The sequence below is a fragment of the Nyctereutes procyonoides genome, unplaced genomic scaffold, assembly GCF_905146905.1.
Source record: "Nyctereutes procyonoides isolate TBG_1078 unplaced genomic scaffold, NYPRO_anot_genome, whole genome shotgun sequence".
Lineage (NCBI taxonomy): Eukaryota > Metazoa > Chordata > Mammalia > Carnivora > Canidae > Nyctereutes > Nyctereutes procyonoides.
In genome coordinates this window covers 32143597-32170268 of record NW_026575132.1, presented here as the reverse complement: position 1 = coordinate 32170268, position 26672 = coordinate 32143597, and the positions used below count along the sequence as shown (strand labels likewise).

Here is a 26672-nt window from a genome sequence, read left to right as displayed (position 1 = left end):
AAACTCAAAATGGATGAAAGATCTAAATGTGAGACAAGAGTCCATCAAAATCCTAGAGGAGAACACAGGCAACAGCCTTTTTGAACTCGGCCACAGTAACTTCTTGAAATATACATCCACGAAGGCAAAAGAAACAAGAGCAAAAATGAACTATTGGGACTTCATCAAGATAAGAAGCTTTTGCACAGCAAAGGATACAGTCAACAAAACTCAAAGACAAGCTACAGAATGGGAGAAGATATTTGCAAATGACGTATCAGATAAAGGGCTAGTTTCCAAAATCTATAAAGAACTTATTAAACTCAACACCAAAGAAACAAACAACCCAATCATGAAATGGGCAAAAAACATGAAGAGAAATCTCACAGAGGAAGACATAGACATGGCCAACACACACATGAGAAAATGCTCCGCATCACTTGCCATCAGGGAAATACAAATCAAAACCACAATGAGATACCACCTCACACCAGTGAGAATGGGGAAAATTAACAAGGCAGGAAACAACAAATGTTGGAGAGGATGCGGAGAAAAGGGAACCCTCTTACACTGTTGGTGGGAATGTGAACTGGTGCAGCCACTCTGGAAAACTGTGTGGAGGTTCCTCAAAGAATTAAAAATAGACCTGCCCTACGACACAGCAATTTCACTGTTAGGGATTTACCCCAAAGATACAGATGCAATGAAACGCCGGGACACTTGCACCCCGATGTTTCTAGCAGCAATGTCCACAATAGCCAAACTGTGGAAGGAGCCTCGGTGTCCATCGAAAGATGATGGATAAAGAAGATGTGGTCTATGTATACAATGGAATATTACTCAGCCATTAGAAACGACAAATACCCACCATTTGCTTTGACGTGGATGGAACTGGAGGGTATTATGCTGAGTGAAGTAAGTCAGTTGGAGGAGGTCAAACATTATATGTTCTCATTCATTTGGGGAATAGAAATAATAGTGAAAGGGAATAGAAGGGAAGGGAGAAGAAATGTGTGGGAAATATCAGAAAGGGAGACAGAACATGAAGACTCCTAACTCTGGGAAATGAACTAGGGGTGGTGGAAGGGGAGGAGGGTGGGGGGTGGGGGTGACTGGGTGACGGGCACTGAGGGGGGGCACTTGACGGGATGAGCACTGGGTGTTATTCTGTATGTTGGCAAATTGAATACCAATAAAAAATAAATTTATTATTAAAAAAAAAAGGGCAGGGGGTCTCTCTGCTGCCTCCCTGGCTGACTTCCCTATGCCTGCCATGGGCAACCCCAGGTCCACATCCTGTGGCTCACCCATAGGAGTGGGCCTCCTGAGCGTGCCCCTAGCTTCCCATGAGCCCCTGCCTGGCAGGCAAGCCTGAGGGAGAGCCAGATTCCACGGAGGGAGATAGGAGGGCTAGAGAAACACTCCAAGAGTGGGGTGGGCTTCCCTGAGGCCTTTTTACCTTTCCGGGTACAGGATGCAAGCACCTGAGTGGAAAAGCATGGTGATTTTATACTCATGAGCCCACCTGTGTTTGGAAAATAGTTGCTTTAATAAAATAAAGACAATCCAATATTTCCCATTAGTTCCCAGTAAGCGACCTGATTTTTTTTTCCAATGTAATAAGCCCTCTGAGAAGGTGAGTTCTGTGAGTTTATGGGCAGCTTGTGAGCCAGTTTCCAGATCTCCACTCCCAGGCTCCCAGGGGCTCTCCTTTGACAGAGTGTGTCCTTGAACAACCCAAGGCCAAAGTGCCACTGGCCATGGAGTGGCTCAGGGTGTGCAGCCCTGATAGCCAGCAGCCCCTGCCTCAGGGGAGACTCCTCTGCTTCCCGGGCACTGCGTCAGCCTGCATTCACCGGGTGCTGCTGCCGCTCAGGACACACGGTTGCCCACCGTCTTAGTCTTCCTACCCTTCTGCAGACCAGCAGAATATTCTCCCCTTCTCATCGCCGACCAGGAGCTTGATCTGGTTCCTTGGGAAGAAAAGGAATAGACAGGAGTGTTAGAGCAAAGCCCGTGAGTCCTACTTCTCCCAGGAAACTGACACAGGGGGTTCCGTCCTGCAGGGCCTGCTCCTGGCCTTCACCTGAGGCAGGAGGAGCAGCTGGGAGAACCGGAGAATGTTCTGACCCAGGGGAAGGGGCACTTCTGAACTATGAAGGTTATGGCCTCCCTTATGAGCATGGGGGGACACTCCAAGTTGTCCAGGCTCCAGGAATCCAGGGTGAGGCCCTAACTTTTCTGTTTAGCATCTCCAGGTGGGCCTGCTGTCCTGTCAAAACATAGCCAGATCCCCCAGCCACAAGAATGGCAAGTTTCCCGACAAAGAGTTGGGGCTCTGGACTCTCCATCCCTTTTACCATATCCCACCCTAGCCCACCTCACTTCAGTCTGGCTTCTAGGACACTGTGTGGTTATCACCACGGACCCTGAGCCACCCACTCCAGGGCAGTGAAGGAAGAAGGGAAGCAGCTCTCAAAGGCCCATTGGCCTCCTGAGATGACACCGCCTAGTGTGAGAAATGGATTATTAAGCGTGGGTACCACTTCCTGCCACTAGGTAACTGTGAAGAATAAAATAATGTCTATCAAGCATAGCACCTGACCCTTGGCTCTTCTACTTTGGTCTAGAGCTTTCAAAAGTTGTTTGTTTGTTTGTTTGTTTTCATAATGTAGCATCACCACACCAAATATTATTATTGGTACTGGGCCTCAGGAAAAAAGTCCCTTGTAGGATGAAACTACAAAGCCATATACGTTTACCTTTTAGATTTCTTTATGAGTTCATGGATATTTGAAAGAGATAGAGCAAGAACATGTGTGTGTCACAAAAATCTCCTAGGGCCCTCCATGGGCACCTCATTTGCCTCGTGTGCATGGTGGGCTGTCCCAGGTCCCTGTAGTAATGAAGCCACCTCCCAGGGCTGGGCAACTTGAGCCTAGAGCCATGGGGACCTTCCTGGGGTGGTCTCTGTGCCCCCTGCCGGAGGCCCCAAGAAGACAAGCCTTGGTTACCTGGACACGGCCAGAGCTGTCACGGCAGGGCTGGTCTTGCTGGGCTTCCCCGTCAAAGCCAGGCTGACATCCAGCTCTCGACACAGGGCAAGATTCTTCTCCCACCTGTGACCTGTGGGAATCATGCAAGAGAATAGTTAGGAAAGCCGAGTGCCCGCGCACACGTGCAAGTGTACACCCACATGCAGGGTCACAAACACATACACACATATTTATATTTGTGGTCAGCAACTTGTTAAATTGAGGGGGGAAATATATTTAATCTTGGCCTGTGCTGTTGCAAAAGGGGCCAACCCAATTTAATTTGTAGGCTGTGATAGTTACATGTGCTGACGTGCTGCGGTATCCATTGTGTACCAAATTGGATTTGTGTATTATTGCTTTCTAAATTGCATGCCTAGTTCAGCAAAATTGTTCATCAGTGTTTACTGGCTTTATGCTTAATAAGATGCCCCACAATACCTTGCTTCCAGGATGTAATGCAGCCCATAATTGCCTAGTAAAAATAAATTACATGAAGTCGGCATTATCAACTTATCTAAATCCTCTCACGCCACAACCAATAATTAAATGCTGAGAACGTTTTTTCAAAAAAAATATATAACACAATGATTGTTACTTCACTCATTTTAATGACTGCATTTGGGGGCAGACAGTAATTCCTTCAGCATGGAGTGGTGAGTTGGAGAGACATCAGCTGGGTACATCCCTGCTTGGTCCCTTGGAGGCCGGGCAGGAAGGATCCAGCTATGCCACGATGGCCTCTTGTATGCACACACAGGCCTGTGCTCTGGGAAATGTATGTGCCTTCTATGTTTGTGCAAAAGTCCAAGCAATAAGCCCTCCCAAGCACTTCTCAAGTTCAAACCTACAGGGTGATTCCTAAAATGAATTGTGCTCCACTGGGTTGGTCCTTGCTTCAAATGACAAATAAATGAATTCCAGGCAGAAATTAGATTACCTCTGTACACAAATGCGGCATCCTTAATATCTTCAAAGATCTCCTTTCTTGTCCCTTAAGTCACCTGAGGGATGCAGTAATATACACACCAACAGGACACATGTGTCATGTCCCTGTGTCATGCCCAATAGTGTCGCTTTCCAGCAAAACAGTTTTGAGCAATCTTATGAGAACCACAAGACCACCACTGGGTTAGGTTTGTAAGCCCGCACATGGATTTGCTATCTCCTTACTGTGGCCCAGTCTGGTTTTCATGAATGTGTCTGTGCCCTTGTGTTATTTCACCTGAGTCCCCCCTTGAACTGTGATCACAACCCCAACACTCCATTCTGTTTGGCAGTAGTGACCTCAGGCACCGTCAGGACAAACAGCAGGAGAAGGACATGGACCTGGGCCTGAGGGGACTCCTGCCAGCGTGAGACCGCCCTACAAGCTCCCTAATGTCATCAGCTGTTATATTAGGGGAGAAGGCTTTTACAAGCCTGCAAAAATTGTAAGGATGACCTGCCTTTTTGCAAGCCTTTTGTTGAGTGGATTCTTGTGTATGTCCTGTTATTTCTGTCCTCATGTTAGGATATACAGGAGCACCTCCATCTGGCACAGGGCGAAGTGAGGGACAGAGAAGTTGTTGGGGACAGAGCCAAGTCTAGAGCTTTGGCATCTGCTTTTTATCTCACTCCCCATTGCTCCGGACCCCACTCCCCATGAGCGCGGTTTCAGCACAACTGCTGATCCTGAGTAGAAACCCTCAAATACACTGGCACTTCCAGAACCAGCAGAACGTCTCTGAGGTCACTTTGTTCATCTGTCTTTCCATACAGTCAGCATCCATTCATCCACTTTTTCCTCATTGGGCCTCCATAGCTTCAGAAATGGGCAGTGGAGCCCCAGCCTGAACTGGCCCACTCTCATGCAGGTGCTGCCCAGAATGGTTCACAGGCAGGCTGGAGAATCAGGATCCTGGGCTAGCTCTCTTCTAAGTGGGTGGCAATCAGGGAGGAAGTTTGACCTCTGCTCTCTCTCCAAAGAAGTATTTTAAGTTTCTTAGAATGCACAATTCTTTTTACTCCAAGATGAGCTGATTCCTTGCAGTCCCAGAGGACCCTTGAGACACTAGGAACAATGAAGTAAATGTGAGGTCTCTGTGAGGTCATTGCTCTGGGTCAGCGCATTTGGCAAGTGCTCCCAGATGGCATTATTTTGAAGGAAGAGATTCTCAGTGCAGAGCCTGGGGCTCAAGATGGGCTGATCAGATATCTGTGTATGCTTGTATGAAGAAAGAACCAGAATCAGATGACTAAATGACTCGAGGAGGGGTGAAGTACATTCCAGAAAGGAACTAGCTGAAAATGGCTACTCTCCAGAAAGCAGCTCTCAGCCCTCTGGAAAATTTTCTTCCATGAAAGATCGTGGGTCCTAGGAAGCAGAGCAAACCAGGACTCAGGATAATAGGAGAATCCACACTTCATGGTAACAATGTTTCCTTTCATCATGGGCACCAGGAAAGATGTCTCGGTTCTGGGCCAAAATCTTGGATGAAGATGGAGCTGAGAAAGAAGGTTTGCTGCATTGGAGGAGGTTATGGCAGGGACCACTGGGGCAGCTGTGGTTGGAGAGAAGGAGGGGATAGCTTTGGTGGTGACCTTTGTGCCTGTAGCAGGGGGAGGTGCTGTTGATGGTGATGCATGGCAGTAGCTGTGGTGGAGGTCAGTCTGGCAGCATGAAGTCAGTCTGACGTCTGTTGTGTCTGCTCTCACTACTACAAAAGTAAGAACTGTAGTAGTCATGTGCTTCTGGGTAACTGGGCAAGTTACTAAGCCTCTCTGTGCTTCAATTTCCTTATCCTTCACATGCGTGAGGTGACATATACCTCACAGTGTTGCTGTGACACATAAGAGGAAGTATGGCAAGTGGGCACAATGGAAACCGCTCCTGGTCAAGTCCTCTCCTTCCGAGCTCTGTGATGGTGGCCAAGGTGGTGGCAGTACCAGTGGCCATGATGGCAGAAGGGAGAACAGATTTTTCTTACTTTAGTCCCATCTGCCACAACCCAAAGGAGGCTCTGGAATAGTCGTTCTCTTACTTTGGTGCACACCACACTTACCTGGGGACCTGTTGGTTATGGAAATTCTAACAACACCCAATGTTTTCCTAGGAACAGGACCCAGGTCTACATTTTTAATAAGGCTCCTGGGTGGTGCTGATGCAGAGGACCCCCAGACCAACTTTGAGCAGCCTGCCAGGGGGAGTTGGGGAAGCTGAGCCAGGATCACCAGGGCAGGCTGGGGCACTATGGAACCACTTCCTCTCCCCAGGCATATGGCAAGGCCCCTCCCTGGCCCCTCCTCACTCCTGTCTGCAGCCTGGCTGTCCAGTCTAGTAGGTATTTGGACCCAGGCCCTAGGTTGGGAAGTTTGGCATTGAGGAGTCATACAGGTAGATGGAGAACATCAAACCATGCTCTGCAAAGTGTGTCCTTCCCTCTCCCCATTCAGAAGCTGAGGGCTCCTACAACCACCACCACTGTTCACATGTCCAAGGAGCATCCCAGAGCTTACTGGTCCCTGCATGATGGGACGAGGATGCAACAGGACTTCTCCATGATGCTTCACATCCCACCAGCAGCTTGCAATAAACTGTGCTCTGTCTCCCCAACTTGGCAACATCCAGAGAGACTTGATGGTTTCCCTGGGCTCTGTAGCCCTGAGTGCAGCTACAGGAGGGGAGAGCAGAGGGAAGACCGAGCAAGGCAAGGGTGCCCTGCACCCTCAGTAGGGTAGGTACCTCTAGGGCTTGGAGGTTGAGCTGAGGGCTCCTCTGGTATTGTCAGCCCAGGAACAGATGTCTTCATGTCCTCAGTCTTCCAAATCTGTCCAGAAAAGAGAAAAGGCCATGACTGGGGAAATGATCCTGTTTGTAGCCTCGGGCCCATCCCACTCCTCACATCCAAGGGACTCCAAGGGAAGAGGTGGGAGCATGGTTCCCTTTCACCTCTAATATTAATGTATTCTCTGGGAAAAAATCACTTAGGCTTCAGCAGAGCATAGTTGCAGCTTGGATGGGCTCACTCGGCACTCCCGTGACCATGGTACATCTGCCCTCAACCTCTTAGCTGTAGGGGTGAGACTCAGCAGCTAGCTTATTGTCATTTTACTTAGCTATGCCCTCTCATCCCACTGCCACCGTCCCCAGAGGCCTCCCTCACCACTCAGCAGCTAGGCCTCTCTATCCTCTGTGTCTGGCTCTGGGCCCTAAGTCCTCCTGTGAGTGTCCTCAGGCTGACAACATATGGCTTCTCAGTTGCTGAGTCCGGATGTTCCATAGCCAAAGGACAAGGACCACCCTCCCCTTAATGCTTCTGTGAGTTCCACATCAGGCCTAGCACAGCATTGGGCCATCCCAGGAGCTCAATTACCATCCTAGATGAATGATGCTGAGTGTATGAAAGACTCCCACCCATGACTTGGGGGCCTGTGAAAAATGCATCTGCTGCTCAGCCAGCCCAGGCTCCTCTGACCCACAAGTGGGGACCGCACCCCACCAAGCCCAAGCTTTGCTGCCTCCTCATGTTCTGGCTAGTCCAGGATGCCCCGCGCTCTGCAGAGACCCTGTGCCGCTCATAGCCTGCAGAGAGGACATCGTAAGGGGCGCTCCTCAGCCTTGTCTCCTCTGGACACACTGGCCCCTCCGCCGGTTTAGCCTTTCCGTATGCTGTGATTTTTCCTCATCCTTGGGACTCAGCTATACTGCCGCCTCCTCCCGTGTCTCTCTGTTAGAGATGAATCCAATCTCCCTTTGCACTGTCACCATATATTTATTCTACAAGTATTATCTCCATGATTATTCTCAGATTAGGGGCATGGACACCTGGAAGGCAAGACCAAGTTGTAGCCATGTTGGCACACTCAAGCTTTCATAAATATTTGTAGAATGCAATGGGCATTTTCTTGAATACCTTGTGGAATTCAGTTGATGTTTCCTTTCATAAACTGTGGAATTCAATTAACAGTTTCTTGAGTAAGCCTCTGAATTATTTCTTATCTTTACTCATTCCTTCATCCTTCCTGTCAGTCTCAGAAAAATTACCTTGTTCATTTTATGCTAATCCTCATACTTCAATGTTTCCATTTCTTTCTCTTCCTAGTTTCTTGATGCTTACCCTCTCCATGGCCTTCCTCAGAGGATCCATGGCACTCTCTGATTATCCTGGTCAGAGCATGCATTCTCTGTTTGTCTTCTCTTCTAGAATATGAGCATCTTGAGGGTAAGGGCCTATTACCATTCATTTCTGTGTCCCCTATGGCTTGTATGAAGAGTTTGGCACAGAGCCAGAGTTAGGTGGATGGATAGATGGATAGGTGAACAAATATGTGGGTGGATAGATGGATTTATAGATAAATGGATGAGTATGTGGAAGAATAGATCATTGGACAGAAGGAAAGGAATGAAGGAAGGAAAGAAGGGAGAGGTAGAGGGAAGGAGGAAAGAAGGAGGGAAGAAGGAAGGAAGGAAGGAAGGAAGGAAGGAAGGAAGGAAGGAAGGAAGGAAGAGAGAGAAGGAAGGAGGGAGGGTAGAGAGATAAATAGTTGGGTAGGTAGGTAGATGTATTATTGGATGAACAGATAGGTAGATGAAAAGATGGATGGGAGGATGGATAGATGGATGAATAGGTATAGAGAGAAATAGTTGGATGGATTGGATTAGTGGATGGATGGATGGATGGATGGATGGATGGATGGATGGAGAGATGGATAGATGGGTAAGTGTGTGAATGGATGGCCCAAATATTTTTCAGCACTGAGCTATGTTTTTGTGCATTTGACCATTCAGCTTTCACATCTTGTGATAATAAGTGTTTATTTCATTACATGAATGTGTGTATAAAAGTATATATATATAATTTGATTGATTGATTGATTGATTGATTGCCTGGAATGAGCTTTGCCTTTGCCCTCACTTGTTGTGGAGACCTCATCTGGTATGCTGCCTGGTTTCAAATGCAGCCTATAGATTTAGACTCTTGGAGGAAGTGAGCAGAATAGAGAAAAACACTTTCTGTACCATGCCTTCATTCTGCCCAAGACACACCTACCCGAACCATGCCGTCCTGACTCCCAGTGATGATGACGTGGTTTGTGTCCCATGCTGGCCCCTCCATCACACAGCAGCAGGTTATGGCTCCTTCGGGGCCCCAGGCAGTGGTGATGCTGGCCAGAGGCTGTCCGTTGACATTCCACAGAGACAAGTGGGCCCCCGCACAGGAGACAATTGTTCCCTGCAGTGGTGAGAGCTGAGGTCACTACATGCTAGTCATGACCTGCCCACCCATTACCTGCTCACCCAGGGTTTATGCAGTCAAGCAGCCTTAATTTGGTATCTTCTGAAGACTAATCAGGGTAATCCAAGACCTGACACTCACTTCTTCACAGATGACTCATAGGTCTGCTGTATTTTCATGCACTGTAAATTCCTGGCCATTTTCATATTGCAATCAGGTGTTTGGGTACTGCTTTCTCTGACACAGGCTGATTGGCTCACTATTGGAGCTCCTCCCACAGCCCTCTCCCTGGCCATTTACTGACTGGCATAGAAGACCCAGCTTGGAGATTGCCCCTGGCTCTGGACATGGGACCTGTACCTGGCTAGCCAGCCCTGTAACCGTAAAGATGATCTGGATATCACCTGGTGGAGGGCAGAGTACAGAGGTTTGAATGATGGTATATGACTCATAAAGTTGAACAATGTCCCTCTGAAGGGAATTTCTGAGGAAAAATATCTCCATTATTGAATCTCCTATAACATTTATGTCCAGAATTTCCTTCTCAATTTTTTGTCTATCTTACAGCCAATGGTGTAGTGGTCACTGTCACTGAGGACTCATAAAACTAGCTGGAACCATGTCTTTGAGCCTTGCCCTAACCACAAAAGGGATGTAGGGAACTCAGAACCCATCCATAGCCCCCTGGGCTGGGCTCCACCATGTCTCTCCCTGAATTGTTTGGTATAGAGTCTGCTTGAGGCCAAGGACCATGTATGATACATCTTTGCCCAGCACCCAGCACTGGGCCTCCAGCAGGCACTCAATTAGTTTCAGGACAAGTTGAAGTCAACAAGTTGTTGCCCTGATATAAATCTTCTCTGAGGACATTATTCTATATGGGTTTTGTGCTCTCTCAGATCAGAGCTTGGTACCTTTCCCATTACATTCCCCCGATTCATCCATCCACCCACCATCCATCCACCCATCCACTCTCTATCTGCCCATCTACCTATCCTCCCACTAATTCACCCAAATATCCATCCACCCACAGATCTATTCATCCATCCATCCATCCACCCTCTATTTGCCATATAACATTCATCCTGGATTCAGGCCTACCTGGAGACCACTTTTTACTAAGTTGGTACCAGGAGCCTTCTTCATCCTCTCCCCTTCCTTCTATTATCTCCTTGACCATTCTATCCATGCACTAAACTCCTAGGGTTTTACTGGAGCAGATGCAGAGGCTTGGAACCTTCAGGGAACTCTGTGCCCTATGATGGGGATTCCAGCCTGGGAGAAACTCCACACTGAGATTTAGATATTTCTCTAACTCTTTCTCTCTGTCTCTGTCTCTCTCACATGCATATGTTCCTGACAGGCTCATCCATGATGGCCAGCATGGAGGGACAAGTAGAAACACTTCCTGCTGTGGAGACCAAAAGCACCCGCTGAGTTAACACTGATTTGTAGTCAGTGGCTGAATTAGTCAGTCAAGCCCAGCAGATGTCTTACCAAAGCCAACTGCATGCCTGTGCCAAGACAGACACTCCCCACCACCCCATCACCCTGAGGGAGAAAAACAGAAAAGGAAAAAATAAAATCTAGACCCATATGTTACACATGTTGATGGCTCCACTGTGCCTGGGTAAAAAAATACTCCATATATCTGGGAGCTTCTCAACATTCTTGGGTGGTCAGTCTCTTTCCCTGGGTTTCCTCTTGGGGTATGGCACCAGGCTACCAGCCAGGCTCCCAGATATTGAGAAAGCAGGGCCTTACCGAGACATCACTGATGGCAAGGGCAGAGATGCCCTCTTGGTGGGGAGGCAGGCGGGCCACGTGGGTTAGGTGGTCCAGGTCCCACAGGATACAGGTACAATCTTGGGAACCACTCACCAGGAGGCTGAATATGACCGATGCTGCCAGGCATGTGACAGCCTGTGTGTGTCCATACAAGGCCTAGACACAAGAGGCAGTTCCACAGGTTATGAGAGGGACCCTCAATCCAGCTATCTGGTGAAATATCCTGACCTTCCCCACAGGAGGAAACAGATTCAAGGTGATTCCATGATTCCAAAGTCTGTGGTATGTGTGTGCATGTTTTTGTGCATGTGTGCATATGCATCCATGCTGGCTTCTCAGTTCCATCCACTTCTGGGAATTGAGGTCCAGCTAGGGAGGATCAGTCCTTTTATCATAACTAAAACAGAGGCCAGTAGTTCCCTCTTGCTATGTGCTCACCTACACCTGACTTGCATCTAGTCATAAGCAAGGATACTGATTTGCCAAGTGTGGCGTTCTGACCAGGTACATAAGCATTATCTGGAAACTTGTTAGAAATTCAAATTCTTGGGCCCTATTCCAATACCTACTGAATCAGAAACTCTGGGTTTGGGGCCCCAACACAGGTTTTCACAAGACCTCCAGGAAATTTTCATGCAAGTTTGAAGATTATACCAAGTGAACCTCGGAAACAAACATGCCTCTGTCCACTAAAATGGAAGGAAGGCAGGGAAGTCAGGTCGCAGTTTAAAAAGATGTAAGTTTTCAAGCATAATGGGTCTGGGTTCATAGCCTGTCTGGCCACATGGCAGCAGGTGACTCAGGGCCTTGGTCTTGGCTCTCAGGTTGATCTGAGTGGGGTCTGGCCTGATTCATAGATGGCCATGTATCCAGATAGGGCCAGAGGCCTTGCTCCCTGAAGACACATGCCAGAAGGGTCGGGGTGGCCTGATAACCCCAGGATCACTGCTGCTGGCAACGGTGTGGTTTCCATCACAACGATCCCAGAGCTGCCAGGTAAACCTGGTGTGAGGGCTGCCGTGTGCACATGTGCCACCATCCTCTGGAACAGAGATCCTTCTGCAGAGAAGTGCAGAAGTAGCATTCTGGAACGTGATTACCCTGGCTTACCTAGTAGTAAACCTCCACCTGCAGGACCGGTGACTGCTCACTCATTTGGGTCAATGAGGCTGAGCATCATTTTTCAAAGCTGTCACTTTGCCTGGTCACAGCCATTAAAAGTTTTGCCAGGGATCCCTGTTTGTTTTCAATGGAACCTAATGTGGCACCAACCAGATGGTGCTGGCAAGGTTCTGGATGTGACCCACAGAAGACTATCTGGGTCATTTTAGCAAATTGGAAACTGTGTAAACAAAGAGAAAAGCAGAGGCTTTGATCAGAGCTCTGATGACTAAGTTCTGACCACAGGGTAAATGGTGACTCCAAAGGGTGCAAGCCTGAGGACCTGGGAGTAAGGGCTGGGGATTCAGAAACAGAAGCTCTGAGCCCAAGGGCATACATGTGCTGTCTGTTAACAGAGACAAGTATGCTTCTTTCTGAGGGGAGGCTCTGGAGAGTTAGGGGGACCAGCCTGAATGCAGGCACTGCCCATTGAGGTAAGGCTCATTGTCTCCCTCCTGGAGGCACTCAGCCCCCCTTATCTGGAAAGGCTGGGGAACTCAGCAAAGGAGGACAGCAGATTTAAACATGTTCTCCACTGGGTCTTTTGTTTTCTCAGAATGCAGTAGTCCCCCTTATCTATGGGAGATATGCACCAAGATCCTCAGCAGATGCCTGAAACCACAGGATGGTACTGAACCCTATGTCTACTTTGTCTTTTTCCCTACACATACATACTCATGAACAAATGAAATTTATAAATTAGACATAGTAACAGATAAACAGCAGTAACTAATAATAAAATGGCATGGTTATAATATATAATATGCTGTAATAAAAGTCATGTAAATGTGGCCTCTCTCTCTCAAAATATATTATGGGACTGCACTCACCCTCTCTGTGATGATGTGAGTTGATGGGATGACAGGAGGTTAATGACATAGGCACTGTAACGTGCTTTTGCACTACTACTAACCTTATGACAATGAGCCAAAAGGGGAAACACCTGTTTCCGGACCACGGTTGACCTCAGGTAACTGAAACCACGGGATGTGAAACCAGAATAAGAGGGGGACTGCTGCAGTACCTGTCTACAGAGCCAATTAAAATAACTTCACAATGTCATCATACCTAACTAAAGCAGCAAAAAATAAAACAAAATAGGGGATCCTGGGGTGGCTCAGCGGTTTAGCACCTGCCTTTGGCCCAGGGCGTTATCCTGGAGACTCGTGATTGAGTCCCATGTTGGGCTCCCAGCATGGAGCCTGCTTCTCCCTCTGCCTGTGTCTCTGCCTCTCTCTCTCTCTCTCTCTTTCATAAATGAATTAAAAAAATCTTAAAAAAAATAAAACAAAATAAAATCCTCTGGAAATAATTGCTCACGCTGGACACTTGTGAGATGGGCACTCTTAATTGTGAATAGCACTGGAAAGCTATAGAATCACTATAGAAAGCATTATGTCTCTGCCTGGTAATCCTACTTCTTGGAATTTATTTTAAGGAAACTATTAATCAGAAGCAAACAGCAATCTATATAAGTTGTTTTCTGCAGCACTATTTAAAATAGTTAAAATTTGGAAGTAATGTAATTGTCTAGTTTTAAAAGAAATGGTTTATTAAACTGTGGCGCACTGACATAACAAAACAATTGAAATGTAATTTTATGGAAATGGAATAATATGGAACAATTGAAATGTAAATTATAGAGACTGTGGAGAAGCAGAAACAATTTGATAGGCTGGCTGAAAATAGAATAAACATCTACACAATATCAGAATGGTATAAATATGTATATCTGGGGATGGTGGTCTGCAACAATGAAAGCTTTTCTAGGGATTAGAGGGAACTGTTCAACTTTGAAGAGAATTTGAAATTCGTCTTTAATGTAATATCTTTAAAAAATAAAACACTTAAAAACACTGTTTATGAAACTATTCAATGATGACTTTGTCAACGAGTCAGGGGCCGATCCCCTTCACCGAGACCACCCCTTCGCTGGTAGTCTGGGGGATCCCCAAGGCCATGTGAGCCCTACAGGTAATGATGACATGCTTTATTTTGCCTAGGAAATGAAAGCGTGTGGGATTCCCCATGCCTTTTCCTTTTGATTTATAACTAAGAGAAGATGATGAATTACATTTTTATGCTGTCAGTACTGGGGCTTTTACAGTACATCTGCATTTCTAAAAGGAGCCTTGGAGTAGCAGTGGGAGGCCACCTCCCCATCCCCCAAGACCAGCTCCACAGTCAGGCTGGATCTAGGCCATCCCCAGAGTGGTGCCTGGGATAGGGGAAGGGTCCAGAGGGAAACGCACGGTCTCTTCACTTAGGTCCAGAGTAAGAACCCAGCCCCCTGACTGCAGTTCGTGGAAAGCAGCAAGGAAACCCAGAACAATGTGAAAATGTGAAAAGGCAGGGCACTCCGCGGCTGGCTTTGAAGGACCTCCCAGGAGAGTCTGGTGAAGGTAGCCTGCACTTGGCCTGTACAGCTCCCTCCAGCAGGAGCCACTGCTCTGCACCATTAATCAGCTCCCTCAGCATTGACTGATGGATTCCTTCACCGCATGTTCACTGAGTGCCCGCCGTGCACTGCGCAGGTGCTGGGGATGGCTTGGGAAGCATCCAGAGAAATCTAGAATCGGTTCTAGTGAAACATGTTCAGGTTAGGAAATCTGGCCCGTGGTGAGTTTTGTATGATTAATTTGGGTTTTCGTTATCTTGGGTCTATATGGCTAACTAAAATACAGATGCAAAAACAAACTGCATTTTAGAGTTGGAAGTGTACTGCAGCGGTATTCTCAGGCAAGTTCAAAGGTGCACAGGCAGGGAGCACGGTTTAGACTGACCTAGATTAAAATGCAAACTCGCTCTTCCCAAGCTTCAGTTTCCTCCTGTGGAAGCGGGAATAACAGTGCCTGCTTTACAAGAATAAAATGAACGTATGGAGTCTTAGGTAAGCAGTGGGTACACTCTGCTTGGTATTAGAGCAGCGGTGGTAACTAAGGCAGGGCCAGAATACAGCCCCTGTCCCTCTGCTTTTGTTCTACTCATGCACATCCACTTCTGTTCTGAAATAGCCTTTCAATTTCTGGCTCTAGGGCAAGTCACTTTCTTGCAACTAGTTTTTTCCCCAGTAAAGTATGGATGATAATAGTACCCATTTTATGGGGTTGTTGAGGAGGTAAAATGAGGCTGTCGACATAGAAGTGTGCATGGCACATATTTCAAAATGTTCTCCAGTGCAAGGAAACTGGTTTCACTGGCTCAGACACACAAGTGGTGTCTCTCATTGAGGCGTGGGTCTCCATGGAGGCACCTGCCCTGTGGGCTTCTCAAATCCACCAGGGGCATGAAACCGTTGTCCTCTAATAGCACAGAGCCATGTGCTGCCACCAATGCTTCACTGTGTCCTCTGCTCCTGAGGGAGGCAGGGCTTTCCACGCTCAGGCAGTCGGACCACACTAGGGTACTGTACCCACCCCAGGCAACACACCCGCTCTGGGTACCATCTCCACCTAAGCCACCATACCTTCTTGAGGTGCAGGCTCCTTGGGCGGCCTTTGGCTATGCTGAGCTCCCACACACACACCACAGTGCTGGCTCCGGAGGTGATGATCATTGTGGGGGTTGGGCACACAGTACACAGACAGCGGCCCCAGGCAGCCAGGTTCTCGAACGTCACTATGATCTATAGAAGACAAGTGGGATGAGCACTGGTGCCCTAGCCAGCACAGGGCTGGGGGCCAGAATAGGGTGACAGAGAGGCAAAGGCAGGTCTGGATACTGCTGGCCTGCCTGTGTGCCACAAGAACTGGGGGACATGTCACTTGTTTAGGAGCTGGCTCAGGTGACAAAATCGCCAATCTCCTGGCTGTCTCTGCCTCAACAGATGGAGGCCAAGCCCGTTCCCACAGATGTCACACTCTAAGGAGTGGGGAGATACAAGTGAACTGGAAGTTTTGGGGACATTATGAAAAGTCCTTGTGAACACAGTGAGCCCTGGGAGGCCGACTCAGCCTGAGGAGGTCAGAGACAGCTTTCAGGAGGGGGTAACATCTGGGACTGGTCTCTGGCTGCCTCAGGAAGGGGTAGGGAAGGCTGGGGGTGGGGAGAGAGAGCTTGGTGGGCAGGGAGTTCATGCCATGTGATTGATGGGTGGGAATTAGGGTGGGAAGGGAGGGGGGCTGAGAAGGGATCCTCAGAGGCTGCCAGGGCCACAGCAAGAAGTGAGGCCACTGGATGGCCTAAGTCAAGGGTTGAGAAAAAGTGACCAGATGATTCGCTTCTGGCACCGGCTGAATCCTCAGGGAGTGTCCTCTGACTCTGAGGCAGGACCAGGGCCAGAGGAACCCTAGGACTTCCCACCCAGGTTGAGCAAGAATCTGAGTGGTCTTCATGGAGCTGAGGGACCTGCCAGTGGCAGAGATTGCTGTGAGGTGACAGCGTGCCCCGGGAACCTGCAAGCTCTGCTCCTTAGAGAACAGATCGGAGGCTTGGCCCATGAGGGCCCTAAGCCTAGCCACACAAACCCTCTCCCTCCCAGGCAGGGGACACAGCCACATGGAGGCAGTGGGGTGTGGGCAGCTGTGCCTCACCTTGGACTCACCCATCTCCTGGCTGTCTCTGCCCCAACAGATGGAGGCCAAGGTCCCTTGCCTCCCCTGCATCCCGTGCCTGTCCCCGTGCCCCAAGCCACCCACCTTGTCAGAGCCATAGTTCCCCAGGCAGCAGCTGAAGTCATCAAAGCCCCAGCTGAAGGTTCTGTTCCACAGAGGAGGCAGCAGCACCTTGTTCTTCTCCACGGCCAGGATGGTCTTCTCGGTAGGGACAATGTGGCCAATGGCTCCCTTGGGGGATTCTGAACCTAGAGAGAAGAGGTACATATCTACTCCCCAGTTAGTATAGTTGAGCTTACTTATAGTCAATGGAGAACACCCCCAACACTCACTGGGCCCAGAGAGGAGCCATGGCCCGGTGACCCAGACTGGCAAAGCACAAGCCTGGGCTGGAGCTGCTTGCTTGTCGAGGCACCTCACTTCGGGGCCTCACTCCAGGGGCCATGTTAGACCCTGGTCCTTAGCTGGGTCCCCTGGCCCTTGGGTCCTCCTCTGCTTTAGCACACACATGAAGCTTGCATGTGGCCATGCATGTCTTCGGTGTCTCTACGGGCTGATGCTGGAGGAGGAGTGGCTGAGGCTATCTGGGCAGATGGCACAAAGCCACAGGAGCCTTGGGGGGCTCTTCCCTTCCTGCCTCTCTCAGGCACCTTATCTAGCAGGGCTGGGTGTGCCAAAGGCACCGTTCTTGGATGTGAAGGGAGAAAAGGGACCCACCACCAAACCCCAGCAAACCCGGAATGTCTTTATGTGATTCCAGAATGTCACCCCATGTAGTGGGATTTCTCAAAAGCAGTGCAGCCCACAGGTGGCACAGAGCTCAGAGTTCACACACACAGTTTCTTGAGGAAGCAGTGGGGCTGGAACTCCCACAGGGCTGTCTGCCCCAGAACAGATGCTCTTGACTAGGGACTGTAGGTCTGCCTAAGTGATCGGGGGCACCAGTGGCTGTGGGTACTGAGGAGCAGAGGTTGTGATCCTCCCTCGGGAAGTCTGGGACTCCCCCACTTGGCTTTGGAGGTGAGCAGGGGTGTGTGTGTGCCAGAAAAAGAAAGAGAAAGAAAGAAAAAGAGAGATGTGTGTGTCCACACATATGTGAAGGAAAGAGAGGAATGTGTGTCTTAGACAAGTGAGTCTGCCTTGATCTAACACAGGTAGTTCTGGATCCTTCCAGGGCAGAGGCCTCCCCAGATTCCTGCTGTGACCAGAGACACAGCCATCCAAAATCAGACCCCAAGACCCTGAAGGATCTGTACCCATGAACCTCCCAAAGAACAAGGGTCACTGAAGGGACAACTCTGACAGGGTGCCAAAAAAAAAGCAGACCAGGTAGTCACCTTTGACTGTGACCTGGGATGGCCTCAGCGCCTGCAGGTTGTAGAAAAAGGGCTGCGGGTGGCTGGGCAGGCTCGCCGGCATGACAGCATCCTTTCCAGGTGAAGGCTTGCCTGCAACGGTCCTGGCTGGATGGGGTTTCGTAAAAAGCTGGAAGAACAGGGGACAGATGCAGACCACACAAGTCGTCAAGGACAGAAGGCAGAGGTTTAGCGCCGCCTGCAGCCCAGGGTGTTATCCTGGGGACCTGGGATCGAGTCCCATGTTGGGCTCCCTGCATGGAGCCTGCTTCTCCCTCTGCCTGTGTCTCTGCCTCTCTCTCTCTCTCTGTCTCTCATGAATGAATAAATAAATAAATAAATAAATAAATAAATAAATAAATAAATAAATAAATAAATAAATAAATAAATAAATAAATAAATTTTTTAAAAAAAGGACAGAAGGCAGAGGAGGAGTCTCCCCCATGTAAGTCACAGCGGCACCTGTGCCCCAATTTGCTGCCCCAGCTGGGCTCGCTCCTGAGTTCAGCATTAACAGAACAATCAGTTGCAACCCTCAGCTGTTGCCGATAAGAGGCTTGGGGCTCAGTGGGGCAGCTGCTTTCTCCAGCTCATAGAGGGCGACTGGCACAGGTAGCCCTCCTGGCTGCCAAACCGTCATCTTCCCCATGCTGCCGGGGACCTCACTGAGGAGCTCCTGGGCCCTGGCCAAGCTGCAGCTCATACCATGGGGTCAGGATGACCCTCTCCACACTCCAGATCACACATCTCCCTCCATTTGCTTGAGCTATTTCTCCTATTTCCCCCCTTTCCCTTACAAACCCCATTAGTGGCCTTTCTTATTTTCATTTTTCTTAGATCTCTGCTGTCAAACTGTCCCTAACGCCAAACTTTTTTGCATAACCAGGCAAAACATGAAGTACAAGGCTATGCTGCTGGCAGAACCTTGCTGCTGCCACAGCTCTCCATCCTCTCCTCTCCCCAACTAGCCTGTTTTTTCCAGCCATCAGGCCCATGCCTCTGCTCCTGGATGGAAACATCCACTGGGTGCCACAAGGGAGGGGTGAGAGCTGGCCCCAGCTTGGCACAGTGGCAGAGATGAGGCAGCTGGTGGAGCGGGGCTGGGGGAAGGGTCACAGCAGCCGAGGCTCCATGAACAGCTCTCAGTCAGACACTGGACTACTAGGAAAGCTGGGTGGATGAGCAATGCAAACAGAAATCAGAAAGGTTATTTTTAAATGAGCATTTAATAAAGAATGTCCCTCCTCACACAGAAGAATGACTAAAGAACCACAGGCTGGGAGCCTGACACAGGTTCAGCACACACAGCCCCTTGACAGCACAATGCACGATCCTGAAGTATTTTAATCCTGCCTCTAGGTAGGGATCACTGGAGGAATTCTCATTCTGATAATTACTTAGAAATATTTTTTGTAGGGATGTCTGGGTGGTTTAGTGGTTGACGTCTGCCTTTGGCTCAGGATGTGATCCCAGAATTCCAGAATCGAGTCCCACATCGGGCTCCCTGCATGGAGCCTGCTTCTCCCTCTGCCTGTGTCTCTGCCTCTCTCTCTGTGTCTCTCGTGAATAAATAAAATCTTTTTTAAAAAAAGAAATATTTTTTTAAAAGCTCATATGATACATCACCAAAGAAAATCAGAATCTAAAATTGTGTGCACTCTGCAAGCACACTGATGTGACAATATTTTTGCTCATGGACATGGACTGTGAGTATATCACCCAGGACACAATTGGGTGGGGGTAGCTACTATTTTGAATTATTTAATTGCTTTATCTGTATTATTTCATTTCTTTTTTTTTTTGTATTATTTCATTTCTTAAAGAAATGAAACTATTAGGCTGCCCAAACTTCCTTTCTGAAATTCAATTCTTTCTTCAAAGCCTTCCCTGGCCAAACCCACACTTTGGATGTCCATTCTCCAAGTCACCCCTAGGCATTTCTCACATTCTCCTCCCCTGGGAGCTGAGCAAACCCAGAGCATGTCACATAAGACCAGGTAGAAAAGATGTTACTAGTTTTGCATTGTAAGATGAGCCCATCCAAGCTTCATGGTTACTGCTGCCCAAGATGGCCCTGAAATTGGCTGGGCTTACGCATTCATTTCCCAGCATGGCTCCTGACTGCTTTTGGCTGAGATCCCAGCCCATGTGGTCACACTAGTAGCCCAGATGGCTGTCCTTAGGAATAAAACCTCTCCACACTGAACCAAAGTTCGAGGGTCAACACAGCTGAGATCAGTCAAATAAATGCTCCTCCTTGCACACCATTCACCAGGATGTCATACACAAATACCTAGACTCACATCGTTACATGACTATCCTGATGCAGGATGGAGCCAGTGGAGCAAAAGGCCCATGTGGGACCCCCATCAATTTCACCAGGAGTCCCGGGGGCAGAACTTAGATCCTCTCCCACCTCTGCTGATATGACATAGGCTTTGGGGCCAGCCAGATGGGGCTAGAGCTCTACCTCTGCCATCTGCTAAAGTGCAATTGCAGGCGAGTTACCTATTCAGCCTCTCTGAGCCTCAGCTTCCTGATCTATAAAAAAAAAATAATTCCTATACCCAGAGCTTATGAGGGGATTCAATGAGGGAGGCATACTAGTAAGTGATATTTGTGGAGTGCCCATCATACTGCAGACACTTTCAAGCACTTGATGTCTCCATGCGTTGGCTCTTTACAACAACTCTGCAGAGTAGACACACATATAAAGAATTAAATCCTGTATTTACTGTAGTGTCTGTCACATGTATCACAGGGGAATGTAGTCCTCATCATTATCATTAATGACGTCATCACCCTCATCAACATCGGATGGTAACAGAAGGGTAAGCCCTGATGTTGAGGGGTGTAGGGAGACTATTACCCCTCCTCAGTTCCCTTTTGTTTCTATCCAGGAGAAAATGTCCTCACTCTCACTCTCAAGCTCACAGTTCACACACTCTTTTGAGAAAGCAAGACCAAGAACATGGATGCTGTACCTGTTTGGGTACCTGTCCAAAGTTGCTGACAAACCCCAGGATGGTGCTCCTGATTAAGGGGTCACTGATGCTTCTGAGGTCCATTTTGTCACCGTAGAAGTAGGGATGGAAGGTATTAACAGCTTCCACCGCAGCTGACCCCTGCTGCTTGTACCCAAAAATGAGGTCGATCCAGTGGTGGAGGTTGGCACTGACAAAGTCACTTTCCAGAGCCTGGAACCAAAACCGAAAGATCATGAAAAATGAAGGCCTCTCTTAGACTTGTGAGCCCTCTTCACAGATCAGGAGGGGGCACACGTATCAGGATGCTGGCTCTGCACAGGGAAGATGTGACATTGCACTCAGCTTGATGAGCACTAAGTGAGCAGAACATATCGGCCACCTAATGACCATCTAATTCCTGCCTCCAGCTAGTGGGAAACAGATCTGACTGCTCCCATCACCCTAGCTCATTCACTCTGTGCTATAACCAGGAGGTTCAGAATATTTGTGTCTTCCATATCTAAATGGAAGACTGAAAATAAGGTGTTGGGGTCCTGTTGAGATCAAAATAAGAAAAAGGGAGAGCTGATTCTGATCAGAGATTCAGGTGGTTGAGACTAAGTGTAGGAGTTAGGAGAACCCATTCTGGAGCAGGCTGGACTCCAGCACTACCATGGACGCTCCTTAACATCTCTGTTCCCTAGTTCCTTCATCTTCTTTATCTACAAGTTAGGGAAAATAATTATACCTTCTTTGTGGAGATATGTGAGGTATGGTCTGTGTCCATGCCTGGTGCACAATGAGCTCCATGTAAAGTTAGCTACATTGACTACACTGCACACCTACTAGGTGCCAGGCACTGGCTTGGGGTTTATGTGTGTTATCTCTTCCCATTAACACCATCTTCTGCTGATAGATATAATTTCTCCACTCCTGGGGCAGGTTCAGGTATGTTTTTGAACCTACTATCTCAGTCCCCAACTCCCAGGCCTCAGAATCCCTTAGGGGCTATCCCACCTTACTAAGCACATCTCACTGTACCCAAGTACCTAGAAATTATTGACATATTGGCTGTGAGGCCCTTTCTTAGTGATCTCTTAAAGGAAAAGGGTAGAGTCTACCTTTGAGGTGCAGCACTGTCCCCAGGAATGTGAGCTTCTTTACTGGGGCACTAATGTTCAGTCCAGAGTACGCAATGGACAAGAGTATTTCATTTGCACACCTAACGGGTAAGTCTATGATGACCTTGAGGAACATTCTGCCCACGTGCAGGCTGCTGTCTCCAAGGAAGGAGGACAGGAGAATTTCCAGACTCAGCCATGGAGACTTACTCTGAGCTTAAAGTTTCCATGTGACATCTAAACCTCACCCCACTCAGGAACACAGCTCCCATTGTAGTCAGTAATATCTGCCTCCAACTAAAGGTGACATCTATCAGGAGACAGAAAGAAGGGTAGCAGAGGAGCCAAGCATGCTCCATCCTTCATGGATACAGGCCAGTTGAATTACACCAGCTCAGATTAGGGTACCCAGGTTGGCAAAATATCCCAACAGTTGCCACCCATGAGCAAGAGGAAATGTGGGCTAGGGTTTGGAATATCCCAGTTCACCTGAGGAATGGCACCTGTTTCTACTAAGCAGAGCCCAACTTCAGGACTGTGTTCTGAGACTCAAAAACATACATTCGGGATTGTCTAAGTACCACTCACTGATCCTCTGGGAGGACATGCGCCTATAGAAGTCAGGTCATCTATGCCACATTAGTTTTTTGAGGCATACGGCCAAAGTGGCTTCAAGAAGCCACACTTGGGTAATGCCACAAGAGTTGTGATGAAAGGCATGGTTTTTCCAAGCCTACTATCTGGCCTGGAGCACAGCTAAGAGCCTTCTGTAAATGTTTTTATTAAAGCACTTGCTGGTGACTGCAATAGCAGAATGGTCATATATCAGGGAAGACCATAGGCCAGGACATCTGACCCTCCCTCCAGGCATTTTTTCTACTCTTATTACCAACACATAGCCCATATCTTTAAGCTCTTCTAGAGTATCTTTTCTACCTCCTTTCTTTAGATGAAGCCTGGCTCTCTCCTGAGCCCCTAGTGGTGGCTACTTGCTGGGTTACATGCCATGTCTTGGGGCCTAGAGGTGGTGTTGGTATTTTCCTTGGTCCTCACTGCCACCTCCAGACCATTGTTCCTCTACCTTCTTGCTAAAAGAACAATACTTTGCTCCTCTGTAGTTCATGGAATTTAACTCTAGCCCCCCTCCTCAACCACAGTGCTGCCATCTACCAACTTTTTTTTCTCATTCATCAAACATGGTGAGTCCTGGCCATGAATTCTTTCATCTCCAAGATCTGCCATCATCCTCAGTGATTGCAATATTTTACCTCTCAGTTCCTTAAGTGCTACTTCTCCAATGATTTTGCCTGTCTCCACCTAAAGCTACCTACTCCCACAGACACACCTTAATTCATGCCAGCATCCATAAGTACTCCAACTTCAGAATCTCTCCTTCAAACATCTCCATTGGTGAAAGCCACATCCTCACCTTGCTGGTTATTTAACTACTCTCTGAGGCTATTCTTCTACCTTGTCAAAACTTCTAGTCCCCTCACCCTTTTACTTCTTTGCAATCTATCAACACTCTCCTATTTTCAGCCACATCTTGATGCAGCTTAGACTTTGTGGTATATCATTTCAATAATACTCCACTTAATACATCTTTTTAAGCTATCAAATTGTGCATACTGTCTTTGCACAGTGCTCTGAAACAACTCAAATATTTTATGTCTCACATAAAACATCACATAAGGGGCCACACTGATTATCCTATAATTCTGAGTCACCAATTTCAAATGGACCTGGAGCACTCCCAGAAAACTTCAGAATGTTTCTCTGGTCAAGTCATGCATTATCACTGGAGATAACTAGTTCACAATTCTTGCTCTCTCCTTACCTCTGACCCTCTCTGACTGTCTACTTTCAGCCATTGGCCACACCTTCCACTTTGCACAGAAAAATAGAGCCACCACTTGGAAACTTCCATATCTTTCTGACAACATATATAAATGAACTTTCATCTGCAATCCCCTGACCTCCCCTCCTCCTATTTAATGCCAGAATCTGCCCAACCTTTTATCTAAAGCTAGCCCTCAACCTGTAGTTTAGATCCAAATTCTCTTGCTTTCTCAAGAATATATTATTCCTTTCCTTGTATATCCACCCTCTCTTTCCCATTACTTTTTAAACTTATTAAAATAAAAAAAGAAAATCTTAGAATTTCCTTAACCTTCCATCTCCTCCAGGTACTACTCTCTCTCTTTGTTCTCTCCTTCACAAGCAGAGTTTTTGTTACTAATCCTTATCATTTCTGTTTCCTTCTTATCACTTACCTCCTTTATTTCTTCATGTGGACTTGAGTTATTATCTTCTATTTTAGCATGAAGAACTCCCTTTGTGTTGCTTTTCTTTTTCTTTTTTTTTAAGATTTATTTATTTATTTATTTATTTATTTATTTATTTATTTATTTATTTATTCAGAGAGAGAGAAAGAGAGGCAGAGACACAGGCAGAGGGGGAGAAGCAGGCTCTATGCTGGAAGCCTGACCCGGGACTCGATCCCGGGTCCCCAGGATCACACTCCAGGCTGCAGGCGGTGCTAAACTGCTGCACCACTGGGGCTGCCCTACCTTTGTGTTCCTTAAAGGGCAGGTCTCGGGGATCCCTGGGTGGCGCAGCGGTTTGGCGCCTGCCTTTGGCCCAGGGCGCGATCCTGGAGACCCGGGATCGAATCCCACGTTGGGCTCCCGGTGCATGAAGCCTGCTTCTCCCTCTGCCTGTGTCTCTGCCTCTCTCTCTCTCTCTCTCTGTGCAACTATCATAAATAAAAAAAAAAAAGGGCAGGTCTCCTAATGATAAATTCTTTTAGTTTTATTTGTCTGGAAATGTCTTTATTTCCTCAGTTTTGAAGAATAGTTTTGCTGGCTATAAAATTCTTGGCTGATAGTCTCTCAGCACTCTGAATATTTCATACCTCTGCTTTCTTACCTCTATGGTTTCTTCTTTTTTTAAGATTTATTTATTTATTTATTTATTTATTTATTTATTTATTTATTTGAGAGAGCATGAATGAGAGAGCACAAGCAGGGGTGGGGGAGTGGAGGCACAGGGAGAGGAATAAGCAGACTCCCCATGGAGCAGAGAGCCAGTCATGGGGCTCGATCCCAGGACCTTGGGATCATGACCTGAGCCAAAGACAGATGCCCAACTAACTGAGCCACCCAGTTGTCCCACCTCTGTGGTTTCTAATGAAATATTAACCATTAACCTTATTAAAGACACCTTGTAAGTGATGAGTTGCTTTTGCTGCTTTTAAGATTCTTCTTTTGACTTTCCTTTTTGACAGTTTATGATGTGTCTAAGTATAGATCTCTTTGAATTTACCCTACTTGGAATTTATTGAATGTCTTGTATGTATAAATTAATGCTTGGCATCAAAATTGGAATGTTTTTGAACATTATTTCTTCAAATATTATTTCTGCCCCTTTCTCTCCTACTTTGGAAACTTTGGTACTTCCAATTTGTATATGTTACTGTTTGATGGTGCTCTATAGATGCCTGGATTCTGCTCATTTCTCTTCACTTATTTCTTCCTGTTTCCCAGACTGGGTAATCTCAATTGACTTGTCTTCCAAGTTTGTTGATTCTTCTTTTGCCTGCTATTGATCCCTTCTAGTGAATTTTTCATCTCAGTTACTGTACTTCTCGGCTCCACAATTTATATTTGGTTTCTTTGCATAATTTCTATTTCTTTATTTATATTTTCTCATTGTCATACTCTCCTTTAGGCCTTTAAATATAGTTTTATTCAATGCTTTGAACCTATTTATGATATCTGGTTTAGTCTTGTCTAGTAAGTCCGAAGTTTAGGGTTCCACAGGGATATTTCTATTGACAGCATTTTTCCCCCTCTGTATGAGCTGTACTCTTTTTCCTTTACATGTCTCATAACTTTTGTGGAAAACCAGACATTTTAGATAATATGATATGCCAACTCTGGAAATCAGATTTTTCTCTTACCCCAGGGTTTGTTGTTGTTACTGTTGCTTATTGTTTTTTTATTTAGTTACTTTTCTGAACCAGTTCTACAGAGTCTGTATTTTTTTGTTGTATGTGGCCACTGAAATCTCTGCTCTGTTAGCTTAATGGTCTTCTTATGATTGGATGAAGATTTCTTTAAATGCCTAGAACCAGTTAGTATTCCAGTCTTTGCCCAGGGAGGGGCTTTGCGTGCATGGCTTCAGTGTTCAGCCAGGTAGCAGCTGCCTGGTAAAAACTCTGCCTTTACCTCATATCTTGCTTGCACAGAGCCTCAATGTCAGCCAGAAGTGAATCTTAGGACCTTAGGAGCATAAACACAGCCTTGTATGTGAAAGCGATCCTACAGATATGTGTATCCTAGATCCCAGGGATATTTTGAAATCGTTTCAAGCCTCCTAACAAATATCTCATTCCCTAGTTTTTCCATTTAGGCTTTTTGGTTAGTCTATTGTTTGGCCAATTATATCCACTACCTCTGGCAGCCACGGTGTTAAACAGTTGTCTCTGGTTTATT

General features: G+C 47.2%; 1 protein-coding gene across 1 annotated transcript in view; it reads right to left on the bottom strand.

Annotated features, from left to right (window-relative positions):
• Window positions 1-1526: 1526 nt before the first annotated feature.
• The window catches only part of WDFY4 (WDFY family member 4), a 284669-nt gene continuing 259523 nt past the window's right edge, over window positions 1527-26672 (bottom strand). The window contains exons 54-62 of the mRNA XM_055345541.1: window positions 21074-21286; window positions 18072-18219; window positions 16819-16982; window positions 15648-15806; window positions 10997-11176; window positions 9047-9229; window positions 6739-6823; window positions 2994-3105; window positions 1527-1952 (exon numbers count right to left, since the gene is read on the bottom strand). Of these exons, the coding sequence (XP_055201516.1) occupies window positions 1886-1952; window positions 2994-3105; window positions 6739-6823; window positions 9047-9229; window positions 10997-11176; window positions 15648-15806; window positions 16819-16982; window positions 18072-18219; window positions 21074-21286 (1311 nt within the window). The 3' untranslated portion in view covers window positions 1527-1885. The remainder of the gene's footprint in view (window positions 1953-2993; window positions 3106-6738; window positions 6824-9046; window positions 9230-10996; window positions 11177-15647; window positions 15807-16818; window positions 16983-18071; window positions 18220-21073; window positions 21287-26672) is intronic.